Below are 23473 nucleotides of genomic sequence, written 5' to 3'. Positions count from 1 at the left end.
AGTCTTGAACTATGGTATGCGAAAGGATACGTTATTGGAAAATGATGAATACATCTTCGAATCATAACTAGCCATTCATAAATTAATAAGTGAGTGGTAGGATTTTTCTAATCTATCTACTAGCGAGATGATAATATAGAGACTGTTCTAGCATTGTGCACTGTGCACTGTGACTGGTGGCTTCCAATGATAGTATATACTGTATATATATAACTATACACTATCCTTGGGTGGCTCCGGCGGCTTATGAGATATGAGCGTCGCGTTCAGATTGATGTCAGTCCAAGCGAAGGGGTCCTAATTCAGTTACCGTCCGCCTACTTCCCTCCATTTGTATGCTTCTGCTCATCAATTATCTTGGCAGGGTCTCAATGACGTCACACCTCGGTTTCTTATCATTGTCTTACGTCATCCATTTACCACTTGATGATGCTCACTCCACATCATCGCTTTGACACATTGTAATCTGTATTTGCTACTACGGAATTTCTCATCCACAAATATTAGAATGATAGAAAATATAATGAGCTTGGTGATTCTGATTCAAAGACGCGAGCACTTTAATATTGAATGCGATGAATTTATAGTCTATTAAATCTATAGATTCTATGGTCTTGTTATTGGACTTGATGAGAGTGTCCTAGAAACTGGGCCTTAATGAATTAAATTATACCGACCATTGGCTTAATCTTGTCTAATATTTCTGACTCATACCATTTCCGTATGGATCACACAGTATCAACTTTGTAACAGTTTTATGTTTGCATTTTGTCAAGAGCCACCTATTCGGCTCTCATAGGGTACAATACACACACATGATATACTTGTGATCAGAGATGAACGAATTACGAAGTACACTTCTCTCCTCTCTGATTTGATCTTCTAGCAATAATTTGTATGCTTAGCATTGTATAATAAGCATTATTATTCCACTCCACAAATTCAATATTGAAACATATTTTTTTCCAATAGGTACAAGGACTCTGGAGAGCTGTAAAGAGTGTAGGCTACAAAAACATGAAATGAAGTTAATATCATTAACTACTTACTGGAGTTTGAATCAAATATAATTCAATTCTCGATCAAAGTTGAAGAGGCGCTCTTGCTGTAGGCGTATGTGATTGAAGCACCGTAGGCCTACTGTGTTAGGTGTACCGGTAACTTTATCGAACGAGAGTAGCAAGTTCTACTGATAGAGTTTTTTTTCCGTTCGTGAGTTTGTTTGTTTGTGGGTTTGCTTGTTCTACGACTACTTTCGATTTCTTTCATCAATTGACTTCAAATTTTTAATACATATTCTTCGAACATATAAAATCCAGTTCGTTTGCCAAAGTAAATGACTCACTCTTCCATATTTTTTGAGGATAACATTGAAAGTGCTTATAAGAGAGCATGTGTAGTGATTATTAGTCAGCTGGATTATTAACTGCATGCAATTACTACAACTTTTATCCATCAAATTACAACAGCTGACCAAGCTCGGTCAAGACACATTTGGACTTGACCAAATCAGGTACGGTTCACAACGAGTGCACTGCAACAAATTATATTTCTATTCAATTCCTATACTAATTTCTAACATATTCTGTTATAAATTTTCATAAGTTACTATATTGATAATTTCAGTGCACACTTGTAAAGCGTACCCGGCTTGATCATATTCAAATGTGTTGTCTAAGCTTGGTGAAATCAGGCAAGACTGTTCGTAAGGTAGGCGCACACAGATCGTCATCGGACGGACGGCACGCATCGGACGGATCGGATGATTAGATTTGATGCATTGTTTTCAATTGGAGTGCGCATACCTATACCTATACGGATGCGGATAGGTATGTGCACTCCAATTGAAAACAATGCATCAGATGCATCAAATGCATCAAATCTAATCATCCGATCCGTCCGATGCGTGCCGTCCGTCTGATGACGATCTGTGTGCGTCTACCTTAATGCGCCGACATATGATTCACAAAGATTATCAAGATTTCAAAGATCAATAAACATATTCACAACGTTTAAATCAACTCACTTTCGTTAATGTCCGTCTGCTTAGTTCACTGTCTGTCTTGAATTTTGATTCAGACTTATTTATTCATATTATGAAATGAACTTTAGAGTTCTATGAATTCACATATAATTACAATTTTCAGATTTAAAAATCGGACAATAAGTTTAATTTAGGGAAGAGTTCTCAAGTCCGGGGGCTCACTTGTTTTAAGCAGATTCTATCTTGAGTATCTCTTAGAAATATAACTTCCAATATCACATTTCGGGAAGACTGTATCATGCTTTAATGGTTATCACATTTAGATCATAATGAATTCAATAAAACTTGAAATAAACATCAATTTCGCTCATACGTAAATTTTACATAATTAATAATTAATAGATATTTTGTGCGTTTAGAGTACCCTAGGCCTACTACTTCGATTTGATTTGCTTTAAACAACGATCCACGTGCGAAAAAATACCTACTGAGCCAAGGATGTACTAGTTTTATTAAAGCCGTAGGGGTATAGGTCATTCTCTTCTTCCCATGAATAGAGTCTAAAGTGTTGTGCATGGCCCCTCCTAGGGAGTACAACACCTTGTCGTTGGTGGAGGGGCTTGTGTACTCCAATAACCCCGAGAGCTATGCCGGCGGTAGTGTAACTACCAGCAGGGCCTCCCAAGCCGGACAGGTCGAGGGGTAGGAGTCAGACGAAGAAGTACTCCAAAGAAGGCGTCGTTGGGCTAATCACCCACACGCTGGTTTAAAGCTGATTCAAAGAACTACAACTAGCCTCGGACGGGACCGGAATTTACGGAATAAACGGACAAGCCACTTTATCAGATTTGGGACATGGAACATTCGGACACTGACTGGGAAAGAGGTAGAGATGGTAGAGGAGATGAAAAAGTATAAGATCAAGGTGTTGGGTATATGCGAAACGAGAAGAAGGGGTGTAGGAGAGAGAGTTCTTGAGGAGGGATATGTAATGAGATACTCAGGAGTAGCTGATGGAAGGAGAGCTTGCGGTGGAGTGGCTATTGTAATAGATGAAGAAACCAACACCAGAGTTAGAAGTTGGAAAGCCATTAGCCCTAGAATAATAAGAGTAGATCTAGACCTGGAAGAGAAAATTAGCATAATCCAAGTATATGGACCAACAGAAGATGCAAATGTGGCCGAGAAAGATGAATTCTGGATGCAGCTAGAGAGAGAAACCATTGAAGCTGAAGAATCAAGGAAACTTGTAGTGATTGGTGATTTCAATGGAAGAATCGGAATGGATGAGCAGGTGGGGAATGGGTGTATGGGAAAGTATGGATGTGAGGTGATTAAGAATAACAATGGACAAAGATTGATTGAATATGCATCTCAACACAATTTCCTCATAGGGAACACTTGGTTCATTCATAAGAGAATCCACAAGATTACATTCGTTGGAGAAGGCAGAGAGGCAGAAAGCATGATTGATTACATTCTCTATCAAGGAGAGCTTAGATATGCTTTTAGGGATGTGAAGGTCATAAGGGGAGCAGAACTGGACACTGACCACAAACTTCTGGTTGCGGACACAGGTTTTAGAGAAAGAAAGGTTTGCAGACAGAAAGCATACAGGAGAATAAAGCATGAAGAGTTGAGACTTGCTGAAAATAGAGAAAAATATAAAGTAGAGCTCTCAAATCGGATTGAAAATTTGCAAAATGCTGAAGATATGCAAAATAATGTTGATTTTATTTGGAGTGAATTGAAAGAAGTTATTATGGGTGCTGCTGAGGAGGTATGTGGCCAGAAAGTAGTAGGAAGGTTTAAGAGAAGAACTAGATGGTGGTCAGAAGAAGTCAAGATGAAAGTTAGAGAGAAGAAGAAAGCATACAAGAAATTTATAGGCTCTAAGAGACAGGAGGATTACAGAATCTACGTTGAAAAACGGAATGTTGCCAAGAGAACTGTCAAATTAGCAAAAATCGAATCCTGGGAAAATTTTGGCAGAGATCTACAAAATTTGCATGGACGGGAAAATGGGCGAGCTTTCTGGAGAACGGTGAAACAGCTGAGAGGAAAATTTGGAAAGCAGACTAGATCAATAGTGGATGAAAATGGAAGGTTGGTGTCACAGTTGGAGGAAGTGATGGAGAGATGGAGAAGGTACTACGAAAATAAGTTCCAAAGAAATGAGAATGAAACAGGGTTTGACCAAGATGAGCATCAGCAAATGATGGATGAATTGATAGATGGCATAACCAATGAGATCACTACAAATGAAGTGGAAGAATCAATAAAAAGGCTGAGGACAGGAAGGGCTGCGGGAGAGGATGGGATTGTGCCAGAGCTAATAAAATGGGGAGGAGATCTCTTGATAGAGAAGATGACAAGTTTGATCAACTTGATATGGCATCAAGAAAGAGTTCCCAGTCAATGGACCAAGAATATTATCATCCCTATCCACAAGAAGGGCCCCACCACAGACTGTGAAAATTATAGAGCGGTTTGCCTCTCTCAAGTGAGCATGAAAGTATACACGGGTATTCTGGAGAAACGTTTGCGCAAAGTTGTAGAGCAAGAGATGGAGGAGGAACAGGCAGCGTTTAGGCCGGGTAGACAGGCCCAGGAGCATGTGTCATCGCTGAGGAATATATGCTCAAAATTTTTAGAGAGGGGAAAGCCTGTCTATTTAGCTTTCTTAGACCTGAAGGCTGCTTTTGACTCAGTTCCACGACAGGTGATATGGGAAGCCTTAAAAAGAAAGAGAGTACCTGAAAAGCTGATCAAGGCCATCATTAGTGTCAATGTAGGAATGAGAGCGAAAGTGCGAATATGTGGAGGAATGTCCCATGAATTGGTATGGAGATGGGGGTAAAACAGGGTGACAGTCTGAGTCCCCTACTCTTCATATTAGTGATGGATGAGATCCATAAGGTGTGCAAGAGAAGGACCCAGAATATGATGGTAGGGTATTGGAACATGCGACCGATTGGGGCAAGAGCTCTCCTATATGCGGACGATATAGTGCTGATTGCTGATACTCAGCAGAAACTCCAACAATCAGTGACAGAATGGGCTGAGGAGCTGAAACGAAGAGGAATGATTATGAATGTGAGTAAAAGTAAGGTGATGGTGGTTTCAAGAGGAGGGAGAGAGAATATTCAAATTATGGTGAGTGAAGAACTGCTCGAACAGGTAGGGAAGTACGAATACCTTGGTACAATGTTTTCTGAGGACGGAAAAATAGATCTGGAAGTGATGAATAGGGTGAGAAAGGGATCTACGGCCTACTATGCAATCAAGGATTGCATTTTTGGGAAAAGAGAGATAGAAAAAAGAATTAAAAATCACGTCTATCGATCAGTAATTGAACCCATCATGTTGTACGGGAGTGAAAGCTGGCCCATTAAATCATGCCATGAGAATAAAATCAGGACGGTGGAAATGAAGTGTCACAGGAAATCAGTAGGAAAGACCAGGAGAGATAGGATTCGAAACACCAGGATAAGAGAGGAAGTTGGCATGAGAGATGTGAGCGAGAGGATAGAAATGAGGCAGCTTGGATGGTTTGGGCATATACAGCGGATGGGGGATGATAGAAAGGCCAAACAGTATGTAAATGTCAGAGTACAGGGCAAAAGAACAGTGGGCCGTCCAAGGTATTCGTACGAGGACAGAATAGAGGAAATAGGGAGGAGAAGGGGAAAGAGTGTTCCAGAGATGAGGAGACTGGCGGCGGATCGACGGGAGTGGAGAAGATGGATCGAGGCTACCCCAACGCTTTGACGGCATGCGGGGAAGAGACAGAGAAGAAGAAGAAGTGTTGTGCATGGAGTTGCCCTTTTGCTCGAAACTGAGAGATCGGCGCACTGATCGAAACTGATAACTTTATACGCACAAGCTTAGAGCTCATGAAGAAAAACTAATCTGTTTCAATCGGCATCCGGCATTGCAAGCCACAGCTGGAAATTAATGTGTTCAGAATAACTATGAGGAAGCTATTTTCGAGAAATTGAGATGAGGCTTAACTCTTATGAAGAGGAGGATCAAACCATATCGAGCTGCATTTTTGTTTATTTTTCAATTATACTTAGTTTGGAAGAGATTTTACAAGTAGTTTGGATGAAGAGCTCAAATTTACTGGTCAGGAATAAGAGAAAAATAACAAACAAGTTTTCCAATATTTATTGTCAAATTAAAGGTAAATAACGTTTTTCTGGTACTACCACAATATGCTTATAATTTATTCGTTTGGCCTTGATATTATGACTATTTACAAAAGATTCAAATGTAATCTAATCTTACAAAGTAATAATGCATTATTTCAAATTTTCACACTTATCTAGGATATTTACAACACTTATTGCACATAATTTTCCATTTTATCTAGTACGGTAATATTTCAAGTTAAGAAAACTTGTAAAAATGATCGATCACTTGATAAAATAGGAAACTAAAATATGAATGTAACATCCAATTTTATTGGAATTATGCAAATAATTTAGATATACAATAATAACTTTTTTGATAACGTTATCATACTGACAGTGGATAAATCTATTATTTTTGACATAATGCTTGAAGATAAATCCTCTATTAAACCCTATTTACCGAAAAACCATTAAATGATTACCAGTAACCAAATCTTCTTTGGATGGTTTGATCATGTTCCATCATCTTTCAGTACGTTAATAATTGCCATTACTAATGTCGAGTGATTCACATTTCAATTTTATTCATTATGAAAAATGAAACAACGTTAGAGTATAAAAAAAGAGTATTCAAGTAGATCGATCATGATTCATAATTATTAGATTCATTCACAGGTTTCATATCAGCATGATGTCAACTGAATTGAAGTAGTTGAAGCTTGTTGTATTAAAGTCAGCATTACGAGCTAAATGTCCTCTAGAAAAAATCATCGTTCCATATGATATATATATTCAAGAGACAAGACTTACCATTTTCACTCTTTCAAAACAATGAAAACACTTTCCGCAATGTTTTTGAAACAGGTACTAGGCATACTAAAATAGTTTATTCACAGCCTCGGGGTTCAAATAAAAATAATTACCGTATGTTCAGTTGTAAACATGAACACTAGCGATCTTCGAAGGGGGTTTCTGTTGAAAATTCGAAATCTTTATTCTATCAATTTCCAAGTTAGTGGGAAGAAGACGCTCTGTGATCTGTCATCGTCAGATGAGTCTACTCCAAATTTTTCATTAATTTAACAACATAGGCTAATTCATTGTTGTCACAGGACATGCTGTTGTCAGATTATGATGTTGTCAGTTGATCACAGGTAAATTATCGCACAGTTTGTTGATAACATTAAAATCACGTTCTATCAACTTTTTCGACCAGTTCGCTTTCACAACGACACCAAGTAACAGAAGTCCATTCACGAGGAAAATAGGATATCGTAGACAGTAGAGACTGGTAGTTTTCACGCGGCTTCCTTCTCCCTGTCGAGCTGCAAGGCTTCGGCGTGCTTCTTGGCTTTGAGCCTGAGGTCAGCGATGCTGCTGTTCTTGGAGTGGTGCAGGGCGGCCAGCGCCAGGCTGTACTGTGGGTGACACAGCAGCAGGGGCGAGGTGCCGGGGGGGACCAGGGCGGCAGCTGCTGCGGCTGCGTACTGCAACACCGCCAACACCAAAACATCAACATTGTGCAACACTCTGTTACTTCAGTTATTTGCATAAAGATGTACCAGAACGTTCAAACTGTTTGAAATTTGGCTTTGAACTCGACGAATGTATTTTTTCAACTTTGACCGCTCATAAAAAGTTCAAAAAACGTCAAACAAAGGAACAAATTAAAATAATATTTTTGGAAAGTTCTTCCTCAGATGGATTTTGACAGATATCTTTAAAAAAATATTGACGTTCGACAAAAATATAGAAAAATCGACATATCTCCAAAACTAAGGTCGATAAAGAAAACTTTACTTGGCATTTTTTGTTGCAAATTACATGTAGAATCTTTGGTCTTCGGCTGTTACACCCATCGTGGGACACTCTGTATTATACAGTCCATTCTGCTCGGCGAGCATCAATAGTCCCAATGAAATAATATTCTCATTGTACCGGACACGAGCAGATGATTAGTTGCTGATCTCTAGGTTTTCGGTGCGGGGTGAGAGTATGTTGAAGGAAGCCAACTGCGAATGCCTGACTGTTGTATTTGTAATTATTATAAAATTACAGCGTTCTACGCAGTTACATTCCATACTCACTGGTTCTAGGCTGGTAGACTCAAATAGCTGGCAACAACTCAGCTGGTTGACTATAGTGAGGTCCACGTTATAATGACAGTGTTTGATCAACTTTGGTTTTGCTATCCTTGTCTATCATTTGACAAAGCCGGTGGTACTATCCTTTTCCAGGTCCACAACGATGCCAATTATGTTTTTGACAGTGTAAATATATAATTAATTAATGCAGAGAATCGGCATCGCTATTCTTCTATCTTTATTCACTGCCATTATAATGTGGACCTCACTATAGAAGTTGTTGCTAGGCATAGTTGTGTATTGACAAAGTTAGTAGAGAGAAGGTTGGTCACTCATCTATAGTATTTTAGTTGAAATGCAATTGGAGTGGGGGAGCTGCAGCCGTGACGTAGGCTGTAGTACAGACTAGGCAGAATATCGCATTCTTGAAAATCATACGGTGACCTATAGTCAAGTTATATAACAAAAACATTTTCTGACATGCAAGCTTTCTGTTTCTGCTTTACAATAATTATCAAAACATTTGAATGATACAAGCATTTTGCAATATAAAAGCAAAAACCCCACCTCCTAACCTTCCCTTTCAAACCCTAAGGTTTCTTTATCTTCTAGGTCGTGTTTATATTTTGTAGTTTGGCAATACATCAGCTTGTGAATTTCGGGGATGAGATATTTTGATTCTCGTAGAACATGTGCTCGATACCAGCATGTGTTCAGTGAATTTATGTGAATGAAATTTATTGGATTTATCGGGATCGGTTTATTGTTTTATTGCAATGTATTGGTTTATCAAGATTTTTTATGGGTTAATCTGAAATTATAATAGTATAACGTTGTCTACTAACGCTTTTCCAGCTTATTAACTTTTTCGTGTCACGTGTTTAGATTCTTGAAAAACTTTCAACTTCATTTTATTCATACAAGTTGAATGTACTTGAAATATTAAACAACATCATTAGAATCGGTGATTAATTCGCTATAAGTATGGAGAATGTTTAAGTTCTAGGTCAATCTTGAGGGGATTAAACGACGATGTATTTTTGAAGATACAGTGAATAAACTGTATGCTGAGTGTGGTTACTCTATCACTTTTTTACTACACGTGACGTCACGCTGGCATTCCCCCCACCACTTCGAATCTTACACCTGTGAGTGATCAACCTTTTGTCTACTAACGTTGGTGTATTGATACTGTGGGAGGGATACGAAAAACAAAAAAATAATTTATCTATTATACTTTTTTTCTCGTGATTTGTTATTGTGTTTCCTTAAAGAAATTTGAACAAATGACATACTCGAATGTAATTTTGAAAAAGTTGATTTGTGCTGACCTGATGTGCAGCTGATATGAATGCGGGGTCAAATGCTGAGAAGGGGGGTGGCGGGGGTGCGTGAGTGTGTGCGGCGGGTGCGTGCGGCGTGCCGGGGGGGAAGGGCAGCCTTGGCAGGGTCACATAGGGCGCCACTCGACATGGCTCCAGGGGGGTCCCCCCTGCGCCCCCTGCACCCCCGCCAACCCCAACACTCCCCAAGTGCACCTGACTCGTGAGCATCAGTCCTGCTGCTGCAATACACAACACAACAAATATATAATTAATATAAATAACGACGAGAACAACAACAACAATAAAAACGACAACAGAAGCAGCAGCAACATCTAGCAATATCAATAATACGATTATGAATACAAATGCACATTTGTATTATTTTATCAAATTGTATAAAAATAGCTTTGTATTAATGTGTTATTGAATGAGCACGTTAAATTGTCGGTCACGGCTGAGGTATAACAGTCGTAATACCCATTGATGGCTCAAATGATTAAGCCATATTCAGGCGAGGTAGAACTTCCGTGAGGACTCCCTACCAATAAAAGCCATACAAATATTATTATTATAACATTTTTGTTTTGCTTTATATTGAAATCTATTCTAAAAATGTCAATGAGCAATTTTTTTTCTATTGTATCATTGAATTAGCGTTAGCGAGTTCTTACTTTCGACTCAAGGCCAAAATTGAGGAGCTGGGAAGAGAAACGACCCGAGGCCACTCGTGTCGTTTTTCCGCAACACGCTTCATTCTATCCGCCATTAAATTCTGAACAGATTGGTACATAAAATGTTGTTGTATCTTGAAAAATGATTGAGTTGTGAAAATTTTTTGTTTGTGTGGCAAACCTGAAATTATTCAGCTGACAAGCTGTGAGCCAGCAGTCAGTGAAATCCTTATTTTCTTTTCTTACAAAATAAGAAGCTGATTGATTGATTGAGTACTTTATTTATGTAGATTACAGTATATACTGGCTTATACACTTATATACAATAGCTTACGATACAGCAAAATTATAGATGAATTTACATAATATAGACTAAGAAAATAATTATTATTGAACTGTATATGATATGAAAAAAGCAATTTGGAATAACTATACAAGATTATATTGTAATGCATCTACATAAATTGGCGGAGCTTTGGACATATCAATGTCCATTCTTCGGAAAGAATATTAAAAATATCCTCCCAACTAACTCTCTACCAAATGAATGGTATAAGAAGATCATTAATACATCTAAGGGAACCAATTATCATCTAGATGATGGAAATAATGAAGAAGACGCTCCTGAAGAAGAATCCGATGCTGAAAACATTGGGGTGTATGAATTTCCCGAAAATCAGAACAGTACCATGTAACATTCCAGAGTCTTGATTAAGGGAAGAAACGTGTTCAAGAAGAAAATATCATCTTCAATTGTTCACTTCCAAATGACATTTTTTAGATCCTTATTACCTACTTATTAATTATCCAATATCATGAGCAATATATTATCATTATCACTACTCTTGATACGGGGTTTTCATCATTTTATTGAACCTCTGAACATGTAACAACCAGGGTTATGGAGAAACGACCTGAGACAACACACCTTATATCAATTAATATCAGTTAGCCTTGGATTACTGCCTAATTATGAATAATAGCATTGAAAATAGTATAAAAAGATCAATAAAGTTCAAATACTTGCAAGAATATTGCATTCTGATGAAATAATGAAGATGTGTACTAAATATTTCAAACTCAATTTACACAAAACTTGATTTCTTGACTCAGGTCGTTTTTCCACCCAACTCCTCAATTGTTGCCCGTCCGTGTTTTTGTCCGTTTGTTCTACAATATCTTTTGAACGAGATTATCAATCAACTTCAAATTTCGAACACTTCATATTCTTTGAACCTTTTTACGGATCAAGTTCGTTGAACAACGGGATTAACTCACTCCTTCGTTATTTATCTGTGTGCAACAGCGAATTGGACACAGTGTGATTGTGAATTTTGTGATTGTGATTGTTATTTCACATTGGTACCTAAATATTATATATATTGGCCTATTTGTGACCAGATATTCTCTGTATTTGATGCAATGAAATTTAAAGTGTCCAAATTTCTCTAGCATAGTTACTAGAAATCAACAACAGTCTAATTTGGATTAACAGCAGTTAATTGGTATGAGTTGGACGATAAGAGGAAATTCTCCACTCATTTAGTTTGCGCTCTGGAAATAGAATGGAGAGGTCGACGAGCGTAATGCGAGAGATGAAGTGATGAGGTGAGGGAAGAGGTAGTCGATCGATTGATCAGGGTTTCCGCACGAGTCTACTAAGCTCAATGATGTTGCCAGTGTGAACTCGTCAAAGCGGTGGTGCGAATAGCTCAAAAGCTGTTTAACATAATGCTAGCCGTGGTGTGGGGGGGGGGGGGTGAGTCAGTTGAGAAACAGTCACATACATTAGTCACTGTTAATTTTGTCCGAGTTGGTAGTAATAGTTTCCTGGTGGGACGTGATGAAGGGTGGGAGAGGGGGGTGAAGGATGGTGTGAGGGTTGCTGACGTGGAGGGTAGCGAGCGAGCGCCCGGTGTCGAGATTTATGGCGACATGTTTTTGTAATCCAATCAAACAGACGTAATCAGAGTGTATGGGCCGCCGGGGAGGCCGCAGGCAAATCAGCACTGCTCCTCTCCTTTTTTCAGCCCTACAATCTAATATGTGGTTTATCCAGCCTCCCTTCCTCCACTCATCACCACCCCACCCTTCCTCATGAAACCGGAACGCTTTATTTTTTAAAGTTCAATCTAATTTGCCGAATCGATTGTTCACTTACAAGATGCTACTCGGCTGGCTTTCTTCCCCTCTTTTACGCTACTTTAACGCAGCACTCACTCGTTTAGCGCCTACATATTTGTATTGGGGTGCAAGAGAGAGATGATCGTGTGAAGATTGAGTAGAGTAGTGTGTGAGAAACGATGGGAGTATATTATCGAAATCAATTCTCGACAACATTTAAGTAATTGAATCGCGATCAGAGAAACGAAATTGGTAACTGGTACACTCACTTCAGTACTTATCGTACTCCAAGTTGCAAGTACTGTATAGATGTAGGAAGCAATTTAGAGTGATTAATTGGTTCCGTTATAGTGGGCTACCCAACTTCATTTCTGATTATGTAGTTCTTATTAATAAAATGCATGCCTTGCAGAACTTGCTTGTCTGCTTGTATTTATCAGGGCGTCACATCGTTGGTATCTTGTGTTCCAAAATCTAGTTCGTGGACTGAGATGAGTCTCAGTAGGCTTATTTAGACTTTCAAAGCTCACATTTTCCTATTATCTTACCTTTGTGCATTTGACTCTCGTGCTTACGACACTTCGCTCTTCGGTTTTGAAACCAAACCTGAAACAGAGATTCATGTACTTAAAAATAATAATAAGTTTCTTTAAATGTTCCTAGTGCCTAGTAGCCTAGATTAGTGAATCAGGTTGAAACTAAAGCCAAGTAATCACTACCTATGTCATTCAATATTATTCCATGAATAATAAGAATGAATAAATAATATAATGAATAATTGATTATGATCATGATGATTATGATCAATATGATCATGATAATTAGATCTAGATGATATTCATCATTTTCATTATGATTATTATTGAATATTCGGTATTTATTGAATTCCATTATTAATCAATTCGAATGACCTCGTTCAGCGGATGTTTCCAGCTGAGTTGTTGAATTGTGACAGCGGAGAAATGGGTCAGAACTCAGCCTATTCCTTTGGGCGTTCTGGTGCGTCGAGGGTATGAATGTCAGACGTGCACCTAATGGAGAAGAATCGCAGGGAAGCGGAATCGACTAAAGGTACACAGGACTTGGGGGAATCAATCGGGAGCGCTTGCTTTAATAGAATGGATTGAGACAAGTTGGCGTTGCGATTACTTTAGGAGAAGAGATTAGATTAAGGAGAGAACCTCTTCTCCTAATTGAAGAGTCCTGCTCAGGATAAACACCTGTTTACCGGTTAGCAATCCCGAACCTCCCACGTCTCACATTCCCGTTGAGAATGTTCGAGCTCCTTACCCAATCCTCTTCTGCAAAATGCTCTTCGTCGATGTCTTACCTCTAGATCCTTCACTTCAGTATATTTCCACTTCTCTCCTACGCATTGCTCGGTATTTTAAAGCAATATTCTGTTCTCAGGTTAGTTTATCAGAGTAAGTCCCAGTTGCACAAAAGTCTGATTGAGTTGAATTTTGATGGAAATTGAATCATGGTTAGATTCCACGAAAACCAAAATCAGAGAAGAGTAAGACGTCTCTAATTAACACCAGAACACACTTGAAATTCAACAGAATTTTATACAAACGGGCCTTACTCTGATAAACTAACTACTCAGTCAATCGAAAATATGTACGAACAATGCAACAGTTATGTTGGTTAGATCTCATAATGTTCAGCATCAATTGTATCATTCAGAGCCCATCATGGGTTATGTCACCATCAAGTTCAAACTTGTTCTGTGCAGACAGCTCATCAGTAGTAAGTCTAGCCTAATTTCAGTGCCATGAACAAAACTGCAGCTAAGACAGAAATGTTATGAATAATTAATGTGAAGATGACTTACCTGAACTCGTGCCTCGCTAAGTCCGAGCCGCTGGCTGAGCTCTTCTCGCATAAACGCGTCCGGATAGTGAGTCTCGTCGAAGAGCCGTTCGAGCTCGTTGAGCTGTTCGAGGGTGAAGTTGGTGCGCGAGCGACGCTGCTTGTTGCTGGAGGCGGCACTGCTGCCCCCCTTGCTGCCCGGGGGCGGGGGGGAGGCGGTTAGGCGACCGCCACCCCCAGTCAACTCCCGCTCACGGTCCCGGTCCCGACCATCACTGTCTCGCTCTGCTCCTGCAACAAACACCATTGTTATTCATACAAACATTCGTAAACTCTTACCAGTTTACATTTATCAAAATATTGTCAAGAACTATAAAGAATCAATCCTAGGCTACTAAAACTCGTATGTAAGGCTGGGGTTAGACCAAACGAGCGAATGCTTGTTCTGGACAAAGATTATTCGAAAACTGGATGAAGCCAGTGTTTGAAAGCTCTAAAGCCATGATAACTAACATTGGTGGATTTATACACTTTTGGAGACATAATAATTTATCATGCTTCTCATATTATATGTCTGCTTGTTTCTATATGTTTCATGTTCCAGAATTCGTGCTTTAGTTCTATGCTAATTTGGTCTAACCCTAGTCTAAGACTACAGTCAAACCATCATGAACGAGATCATTGTATCAATACTGGGGTTTCTGATTAAATGAGTGTAGTAAGTTCTAAATTTAGACTCAATGAATTTACGAAGTTTGTATGTTTGACTAGCAAACACTCTGACCAAGGTGATTGAGATTTGGAACACATAATGTTGAAACATGATTATGTAGAGCAAGTTTGTTGGCCAATAAAATTGCATTACTCCTCCGTCCTTGAAGCGAGACAGCATATATAATCTCAGATGAACGAATTGTGAAGGAAATATTATGAAAGGAACTGATATAGGATTAAAATTTGTCCCAAAATCATTATTTAAGTGTGGTAGGAAGATAAAAACTCATATGATGATGGAATTTATAACAATTTTATACATTGTATTTTGGAAAGTTGGGTGACCAAAAGGTCGAGAGGCATCCACCTGAACAACGAATTGAATAAGTTAAAGTAACTAATACAGAAATAAGTTATTCGTCAGTGAGTGCATCGTGGGTACAAAAGTAGAACCCTATGAACCTATGAATTTCAAGTCTGGTTAGTTTCACATGCTTGCTACATCCAGAGATGAGTGTTCCCGTGATTCCCACAGTCTGGTTCTCTATTCGAAAACCCCAAAACACCACAAGATATTTCAGTGTGCCCAGTTGCTTCCAGAGATGGAGACTCGGGTCGAACCCGGCCCTTGATCTCACAGTCTGCAGCCTTCAGCTGACCGTACCCCAATACTGGGGTTACTTCCAGGGACGGATTCATATACATAGGATTAATACGATGTATTATTTCACTATTCCAAGTTTCCCTTTCATTGTTATAGCAGCTTCAATCTAGGGGGTGAAATTTTCATTGCTGCAACAATTGATTGTTTGACAATGACATTTGAAGGGGGTATCTGTGAAACAATTTTTGACTTTGCAGCTTAATTTGGACTAGTTGGTAGGTGAACATACCAAAAGTGCGCATCTTTATCCCCTCTGTTGAAGGTGTGGAACCACTGAGTTGACACTTGTTGCAGCAATGAAAATTTAACCCCCTAGATAGAAGCTGCTATAACAATGAAAGAATAACTTGGAATAGTGGAATAATACATCATTCCAAAAAAAAATCAATGCTTTACAAACCTACGATAAGAATAAGCTTTTACGATGCATTCTTAAAGAGTTATAAGTCCTGAAAGAGCAAAACATTTGATAAATACCTGCCATTTCAACAACTACACACATTCAAGAGCGACTATCTCGGGAACTGTTAAGAATATCACAAAATTCCACGAAAAAAGTGTAGAGAAGTTATTAAGCTTCATTTTTGAATGGTTAGTTATGTCATTTGAACGCATTGTTCTCAAGATATGAGCGTGGGAGCAAAACGCTAAAAAATATAGCTTTTAAACCACCCTCATCCCCTTAGCACATGAGTTAGGAATGGGGACTTTTTATATGTTCATTTCATAACTAGTCTTAACAAAGTTGCAAAGTCAAAAATTGTGTTTAAAACATTCCCTTCAAATTCCTTTCTGTCAAATGGTCTATTCTTGCAAAAATGGAGATTTCACAATCAACACTAAAGCTGCTGCAAAACACAATTCGTAAAAGTGTGAAATTCGTAAAAGTGTGAAATTATACATAAAATTTAAGAGAATTCAATGCTCTATAAGCTCATGATCAGCATGGATTTTTCCTATCGATTTTTAAAAAGTTATAAGAGCAAAAATTGAAAAAAATTGGAGGCAAACGTGTCTTTACTTTCCTTGCCCTATTACCATAGGTAAGGAAAGTATTGCTTTCCAAAAAAAATTAAGGTACCCTAATTTCAAGTTTTCTATACGTTTCAAGTCCCCCTGAGTCCAAAAACATGAATTTTGGGAGTTGGTCTGTGTGTGTGTGTGTGTGTGTGTGTGTGTGTGTGGTGTGGTGTGTGTGTGTGTGTGTGTGTGTGTGTGTGTGTGGTGTGTGTGTGGTGTGTGGTGTGTGTGTGTGTGTGTGTGTGTGTGTGTGTGTGTGGTGTGGTGTGTGTGTGTGTGTGTGTGTGTGTGGTGTGTGTGTGTGTGTGTGTGTGTGTGTGTGTGTGTGGTGTGTGTGTGTGTGTGTGTGTGTGTGTGTGTGGTGTGTGTGTGTGTGTGTGTGTGTGGTGTGTGTGTTGTGTGTGTGTGTGTGTGTGTGTGTGTGGTGTGTGTGTGTGTGTGTGTGTGTGTGTGTTGTGTGTGGTGTGTGTGTGTGTGTGTGTGTGTTGTGTGTGTGTGTGTGTGTGTGTGTGTGTGTGTGTGTGTGTATGTGTGTGTGTGTGTGTGTGTGTGTGTGTGTGTGTGTGTGTGTATTCAACCGTAATCAACCGTTCAACCGTTTGACTTGAAATTTTAAACTTAAGGTCCTTATAGCATGAGAATCCGACAATAAGAAATTCAATAATATTCAATTCAAGATGGCGGAAAAAATGGTGGATAATTACTAAAAAAACATGTTTTTCACGGTTTTCTCTAAAACGGCTCTAACGATTTTCTTCAAATTTATACCATGGATAGCTATTTATAAGCCCTATCAACTGGCATGTGTCTTATTTCTGGGAAAATTTCTGGAGCTCTGTAATATTCTTGAGAAAAATGGCGGATAATGACTAAAAAACCATGTTTTTCATGGTTTTCTCGAAAACGGGTCTAACGTTTTTCTTCAAATTTGTACCATGGATAGCTATTTATAAGCCCTATAAAGTGGCATTAGTCTTATTTCTGGAAAAATTTCAGGAGCTCCGTAATATTCTTGAGAAAAATGGCGGATAATGACTAAAAAACCATATTTTTCACGGTTTTCTCGAAAACGGCTTTAACGATTTTCTTCGAATTTATACCATGGATAGCTATTCATAAGCCCTATCAAATGACATGAGTCTCATTTCTGGGAAAATTGCAGGAGCTCTGTAATATTCTTGAGAAAAATTGCAGTTACCAAAAAACCATGTTTTTCACGATTTTCTCAAAAACGGCTCAAACGATTTTTTCAAATTCATACCCTGTATAGTTATTTATCAGATCTATCAACTGGCGCGAGTGTTTTTCCTGGGAAACTAATGGGAGTCCACCCCATCCTTGAGAAATGGACTTAGTAACCTCCATCTCGTGCATGTGGTAGGTAAGTAGGTAGAGCAGTTTATAAAAAGTACACAGTCATAGTTAAGATATTACATCTGTAGAACAGCTGTTTTGACGACTTTAAAAAAATCATCGAATTCCACAATTTACTCGAAGGAAAAAATACTCTGAAAACAATAATTATATATACACATATACTGTAGTCTGATCGTAGTTGCAAATATGTTGCCGCCAATTGTCATTATGTTATTCCCCTAAATTATTCTCGTTTGAGAATGAGGCTTACAGTTCAATGAGCAAGGAAAGTTGTGTGAGTGTAGCACACCAGATTTTTTCAAAAATGTCATACCTTCAAGATTGGATATCTAGAAAACTAGAGAAGAAAAAGAAAAAGTTGTATGATGATTAATTTAGGAAATTTCAAGTAATCTTCAATTATATATATGATAATTATGTCCGTGAGATATATAGTTTTCGAGTTATATGCGAGAAACCAAAAAATGGTACCTTTGAACCACTCCCACCACCTTAGCACAGTGGGTAGGGGTGAGGACTTTTGATATGTTTACCTCCTTACTACCCTAAACAGAACTGCGGGTTCAAAAATTGTCTTCCAAACATTTCCTTCTAAAACCTTCCCTTGACTGGACTATATAGATTCTTAACTAACCGAGGATGGTTGTAGGCCTATTTCAAACTCTTCAAGATTCCACTCGGTCAAGTTTCCAGTTTGTCAAGTTTCAAAATAGACCCTTGCGGAGCACGGGTTACCTGCTAGTAGGTAATAACTGTAGATACTATCTATAATACTGTACGCTAGCTAAATTTTGCTGGCTTCATAAGAGCATGATACATTTTTCAGTCAATAACGCGCCCTAGTGAGTCAATGATGAAGATGCCGATGATGATGATTATGATGTGACAAGATCTTTTTGGGAAAAACTTGATTTCACAGAGACTGTACCGACAAATGAGATCTGCAAGTGCAAACCCCAAACAATTAACTATAACTAAAGCACAAAATCAAAGATGAAATACCCCGCATAAGTGTGTTAACTATCAAGAAGGCAATTACCAAGGAGATATTTATTGGCATTTTAATCCTGCAACCCGGCATTGAGCGAACGAACATTTGTAATTTTAATCGAGCTGATTTACATACCTGACTCTGTTGATAGCTTCTGACCTTAGCGTACATCTTGTGATAACAGTTTGTTAATCAATGCTAGGAAGAATGTTTGATTAGGGACATGAACGATGTTGTGAACAGTTATATTATGTCTGGTTTGGGAAAAGACTGAAGGAAGAGAACAGGGAGAATTAGCTTAATAGCTGCGAAAATGTGGAAGCCGTGGAGAAGAAGGCTTGTAAAGATAGTGGTGGCAATTAATTAATGAGGTAAGTGCAGAAAAATCGCTGGGGAAAGTTGAAGGTTGGGAGAAGGAGGGGGAGAAGAAGTAGGATAAAGCTAAGGATGTCCCGGAGGAGGCATTAACGACGAGCGTAACGCCTCTATTTAATGTTGCTACCTTAATGTAATTTAAGCTCGGCTAGAAACGGCGTGGGCCTTCGGATTAATCTAATTCCATTACCTTAATGAAGATACAGAATATATAAAGTCCGCTTGCGCTGGCTAAGGGGCTGTCGACTATTATTTCACCCCCTCCCCCAATCCACTGTCGTCGGGGGAATTCCGTCATCAAATTTACAAATTGAATTTGGCTGAGTGTCTGGCTGAGAGGAGGTTGCGCTGCGATTCAGCCCCAGCGCGCTATTTTCTACTTACTTTCATTTGCTCGATTCGCCGCTCTTAACGGATCACGAAACGCCTCTACGACGTGTCTTATTTGCGAAATTAAGAGGCCATCCCGATGCGCCCCGCTACCCCACTGAATTAAGCCCCACTTCGCCTTTCTTGAAGGAAAAGCTTGTTTGCTGTCTTTATGGCAGGTCTGCCTCTCCTCTTCTTCCTCAGCACTTGAGCGACTCGATAGATCCTTCTCAATTCTCTTGTAGATAAAACCCAATCCCCATCTAAATCTCTCACGACTCAGTCTTATTACGTTTTTATTCGCAGCTACCATTACCGACCAAACCGCCAATTACAGTGATTAATGGCCTCATGAGAGATTTCCTGGCCTTTAAACTCCAGATAGCTGTCTGTCTAAAGGAGTAGCATTACTAACAACTTTTTATTTCTAGTAATAAGACTAGGAATAGAAGTAAGAGTGGGAGTCTAGCTGACAACTTAGTTGTTGAAAGTTGAAACTCATTTTTTTATTGAATACAAAGAGATGGAAATCCATTTTTCCACATATTCAATTTACTGATGCGCTCTTCAAAACCAAACTCAGTTCCTCAGTCAGTTCTATAAAATATTCAAGGTTGTTACTCTGATATTAAAATGAGTTACTACAATATCGGTTTGATATCATTACTTCGTAGGCTACTGACGACTATAGGTTATAAGAGCCTCCATCAACACAAATAAGCACATTATTCAATAAGAGACTTCAATCTTACCAGTAAAAATGAACGGATCAAATCAAATGAAGTTCAGTTCAATGGCATTACTCAAAAAATCAATTACACAGTTTATATTACAGGTCATTGAATACAATACTGTTCGCTTAAGAAAATTCTTGTCTGCAAACAGGAGCGAAATAAATCCAGAACTCGGATTCAACATTACATTTTTCTGGGATAATTTTATGTGGTGACTGTGCACCCCGCATTCGAAAATATTCATTCCTATAGGATAAGACGCCTTTCATAGTTCAATGGAACTTTTCTCCAGCTCTTGTAAAAGAAAAAAATTTCATCTCGTTTGTCAGAAAATGGAATAATTTTTATTTTTTCGTTAACTCATCTATTATTATTGATTTGAAATATCTAATTTAATAAAAATACATTCACTAAAACACTAAAATTATTGGAAAACAATGGCAGTCCTGACAACTGGACAACAGGATTTTCTGAATTCTCAAGTGAAACTGCAAGTTGATCTGTTTGAACATCCATCATATTAAAAACATAAACGTAACAGTCTGAAATTATTGGTAGTACCTACCAAGTTCTCGGGGTCAGCCAGTTATCCTAAAGAATAGGGCCTGGTCGTTATAATCTTGAAAATCAAATAAAAATGAAAATTAATTTGTTAATCAAATAATTTGTAGTTAATTTTAGTAGCTAATTACTAGCAGTTCGAAACTAGCAGCTAGGAAGAAACCATACCAGAGAGGTGAGAGTTCACCATCCTCTATGTATGACAATGTAGAATGAAATACTGTATTCTAGAGCAAGAATAGTGACAGAGCTTAGTCTAACAGACATTTGGCCGCTTGCACTCATGCTGTTACTTGCAATCCAATTTGCTATTTCGACCACTCTAATAAGATTTTTTCCAGTAGCCGGTCACTCAGCCACCCCAATTCCACCCTCCATAGTGTGTCCTTTTTTGTGTAGCGCTGGCTATACCGCCGTATCCTATCATTGTAGTATCGCGTTCTCTGTCGTCAGAAAAAATTACTTTCCCTCAACGAACCAACTGTAAATCTGATAAGCGTACTTTTTACTCACATGTCCCTTTGTTTTTTTCATCATTCAATGTTCTGCACCGTTTTTTCGAGATTCGCGCTTTGTAGTTTTTATCTTTACACCCAGGTTCGTTAGTTACCACGTCGGTTGAATCGCCAAACTTGCTTATAAATTACTAAAGCAATTCGCTTCGACAATATGATTTAAAAGTTACAAAGTCTGTCCTGCATTCACCTAAAGCATCATGTTGGAAAAACGCAAACTTCGTTTTTATTCAAATGAGTCAAAGCCTGATTTTTTCAACTCCTATAAACTGCCAAAGGATTTTAAGCCTGTCTGTTCAATTAAGCCAGAATAAACTACTCATTTTATAGACTTTTTACATAATGTGCCAATATATTTGTCAGTAATTGAACGAGCGATTTGACTTTTGGCATGAGGCTCGTGATGATGATCATATCGTTCCAATGAGTATGATATTCTACTATATCATTATCACGCCTTTCAAAGTTATCTCTTGTTTTAAGCCGTGTATTCTGAAAATGCCACTTCGCGTAGTAAGATAAATTAGTTGATCGATCAGTCCTAGTATATAGCACTCGCGGTATCACAAGTTGATCCCTGAAACAATTTGCCCTTTCCACAGAATCAAGACGCTACTATGCACAGCAATAACATTGGTCAACAATAGGCCCCAGATGAGCTGTTGCCAGCTATTCGAGTCAAACAGCTTAATCATCCAAGCCGTAATTTTCAATTAGGGATACAAAAGACAGGCAAGTGCAGTTATTTTCCTTCACCCTCCGCTGAACCAAACTCTACTTGTCAGTCCACGTATCAAGCACTGAGTTCGGTCGTGAACTCTACTGTGTTGTAATAATAGTGATTATTATGCTTTGTAAATTGAGTAAGATAGGTATCGGAAGCAAACTAATAAGATTATGCAAGAATAGTTTTATAGATAGAATACTACATGCAGGTATAGGTAATTGAACGAGCGTTAGCGAAGTTCTCACTTTTGACTTTCTAGAGCCCAAAGTCGTTTTCTGTCTGTTGTATGTTCGACAAGAACTTTAGAGAGAATTGATCAATCAGCTTCAAATTTTTCGAAAACTTTTGTAGGTCAAGTTCGTTGGACAACAAAAAATTGTTTTGATTTATCATTTATCAGTCAGCTGGAATTATTTTCTGTTTTTTCCATTCATTTGAAGAAGCTGATGCTATTACTTGACAGTTGTCACACAGACTTTCAGACAGACAGACTTTATGCGCCGACACATGATTTCAGCTAAATAATACACACATTAGTTTAAGTTCTATATTAACTCGCTTCCGTTAACGTCTGTCTGTAACATACACGTGATTAATATTACTTGTGATATCAGTTGCTATGACAAATTATTTTCGTTCAAAGTATTAGAATGTGAGTAGAAGCATAGAGAAACGATAGCATAACGCTATATTGTTTCTCTATGGTAGAAGCTACTACCAGTGTTCACTAATTATTGATGATTCACTAATTTATTGATGATTCACTAAAACACTTGATTATTCAATGTATAGATACCGTACTCATTCATTTCATTTTTGTATAATTTATTAGTAGCTTCAAATACTGAGATCATAGAAACGGTTTGCGATATCGATGTGCGGGTCTCGCCATTAATTTTTCTGTCCGATTACGAGATTTGGCAGAAATAGCTGAAAACTGGAAAATGAGCCGAAATTACGAGGTTTTTGGGCTACTCTGTATCTAGCACAAGGAAATTTTGCATGAAGAAATTGGTTCTGGACTTTTCTTATGTACCCAAATAATATATTAAAAAATCAGAACTACAATATAAATTGCATGCACCAATGTATATAGTGACTGGACTACTTCTCATTTGAAAAAAATCTGGTGTGGCGCACTCACACAACTTTCCTTGCCGTTATGAAAATTGATCACCTGACGCTAGTGTTCACGCGCATCTCAAGTCTACTATTCAAATATCCAAGCCAGCTGGTGACAGGACAATAACGCTGACAGACACGTGAGGTCTGCTATCTCTTCATGGTGAA

At 38.4% G+C, this 23473-nt stretch overlaps 3 protein-coding genes across 3 annotated transcripts in view; 2 read left to right on the top strand and 1 right to left on the bottom strand.

Annotated features, from left to right (window-relative positions):
• Positions 1 to 2876: 2876 nt before the first annotated feature.
• Positions 2877 to 4844, top strand: LOC120349671. Its single transcript, XM_039420169.1, has one exon. The coding sequence runs from the start codon at positions 2877 to 2879 to the stop codon at positions 4842 to 4844; it is 1968 nt and encodes a 655-aa protein (XP_039276103.1).
• A 41-nt stretch (positions 4845 to 4885) lies between these two features.
• Positions 4886 to 5755, top strand: LOC120349670. The gene has a single exon (XM_039420167.1). The coding sequence runs from the start codon at positions 4886 to 4888 to the stop codon at positions 5753 to 5755; it is 870 nt and encodes a 289-aa protein (XP_039276101.1).
• Positions 5756 to 6144: 389 nt separating this feature from the next.
• Positions 6145 to 23473, bottom strand: part of LOC111044067 (short stature homeobox protein 2-like) — a 32810-nt gene continuing 15481 nt past the window's right edge. The window contains exons 3-6 of the mRNA XM_039419978.1: positions 14159 to 14427; positions 12873 to 12930; positions 9536 to 9768; positions 6145 to 7607 (exon numbers count right to left, since the gene is read on the bottom strand). Coding sequence (XP_039275912.1) covers positions 7419 to 7607; positions 9536 to 9768; positions 12873 to 12930; positions 14159 to 14427 — 749 coding nt within the window. The 3' untranslated portion in view covers positions 6145 to 7418. The remainder of the gene's footprint in view (positions 7608 to 9535; positions 9769 to 12872; positions 12931 to 14158; positions 14428 to 23473) is intronic.

The sequence above is a fragment of the Nilaparvata lugens genome, chromosome 2 (genome assembly GCF_014356525.2).
Source record: "Nilaparvata lugens isolate BPH chromosome 2, ASM1435652v1, whole genome shotgun sequence".
NCBI classification, from domain to species: Eukaryota; Metazoa; Arthropoda; class Insecta; order Hemiptera; family Delphacidae; genus Nilaparvata; species Nilaparvata lugens.
Note: the sequence above shows the minus strand (reverse complement) of the source record. Positions and strands in the feature narration are given on the sequence as shown.

Bases quoted from the DNA above. Each gene is read 5' to 3' on its own strand.
- LOC120349671 (XM_039420169.1), top strand. From the start codon at position 2,877: ATGGTAGAGGAGATGAAAAAGTATAAGATCAAGGTGTTGGGTATATGC.
- LOC120349670 (XM_039420167.1), top strand. From the start codon at position 4,886: ATGGATGAGATCCATAAGGTGTGCAAGAGAAGGACCCAGAATATGATG.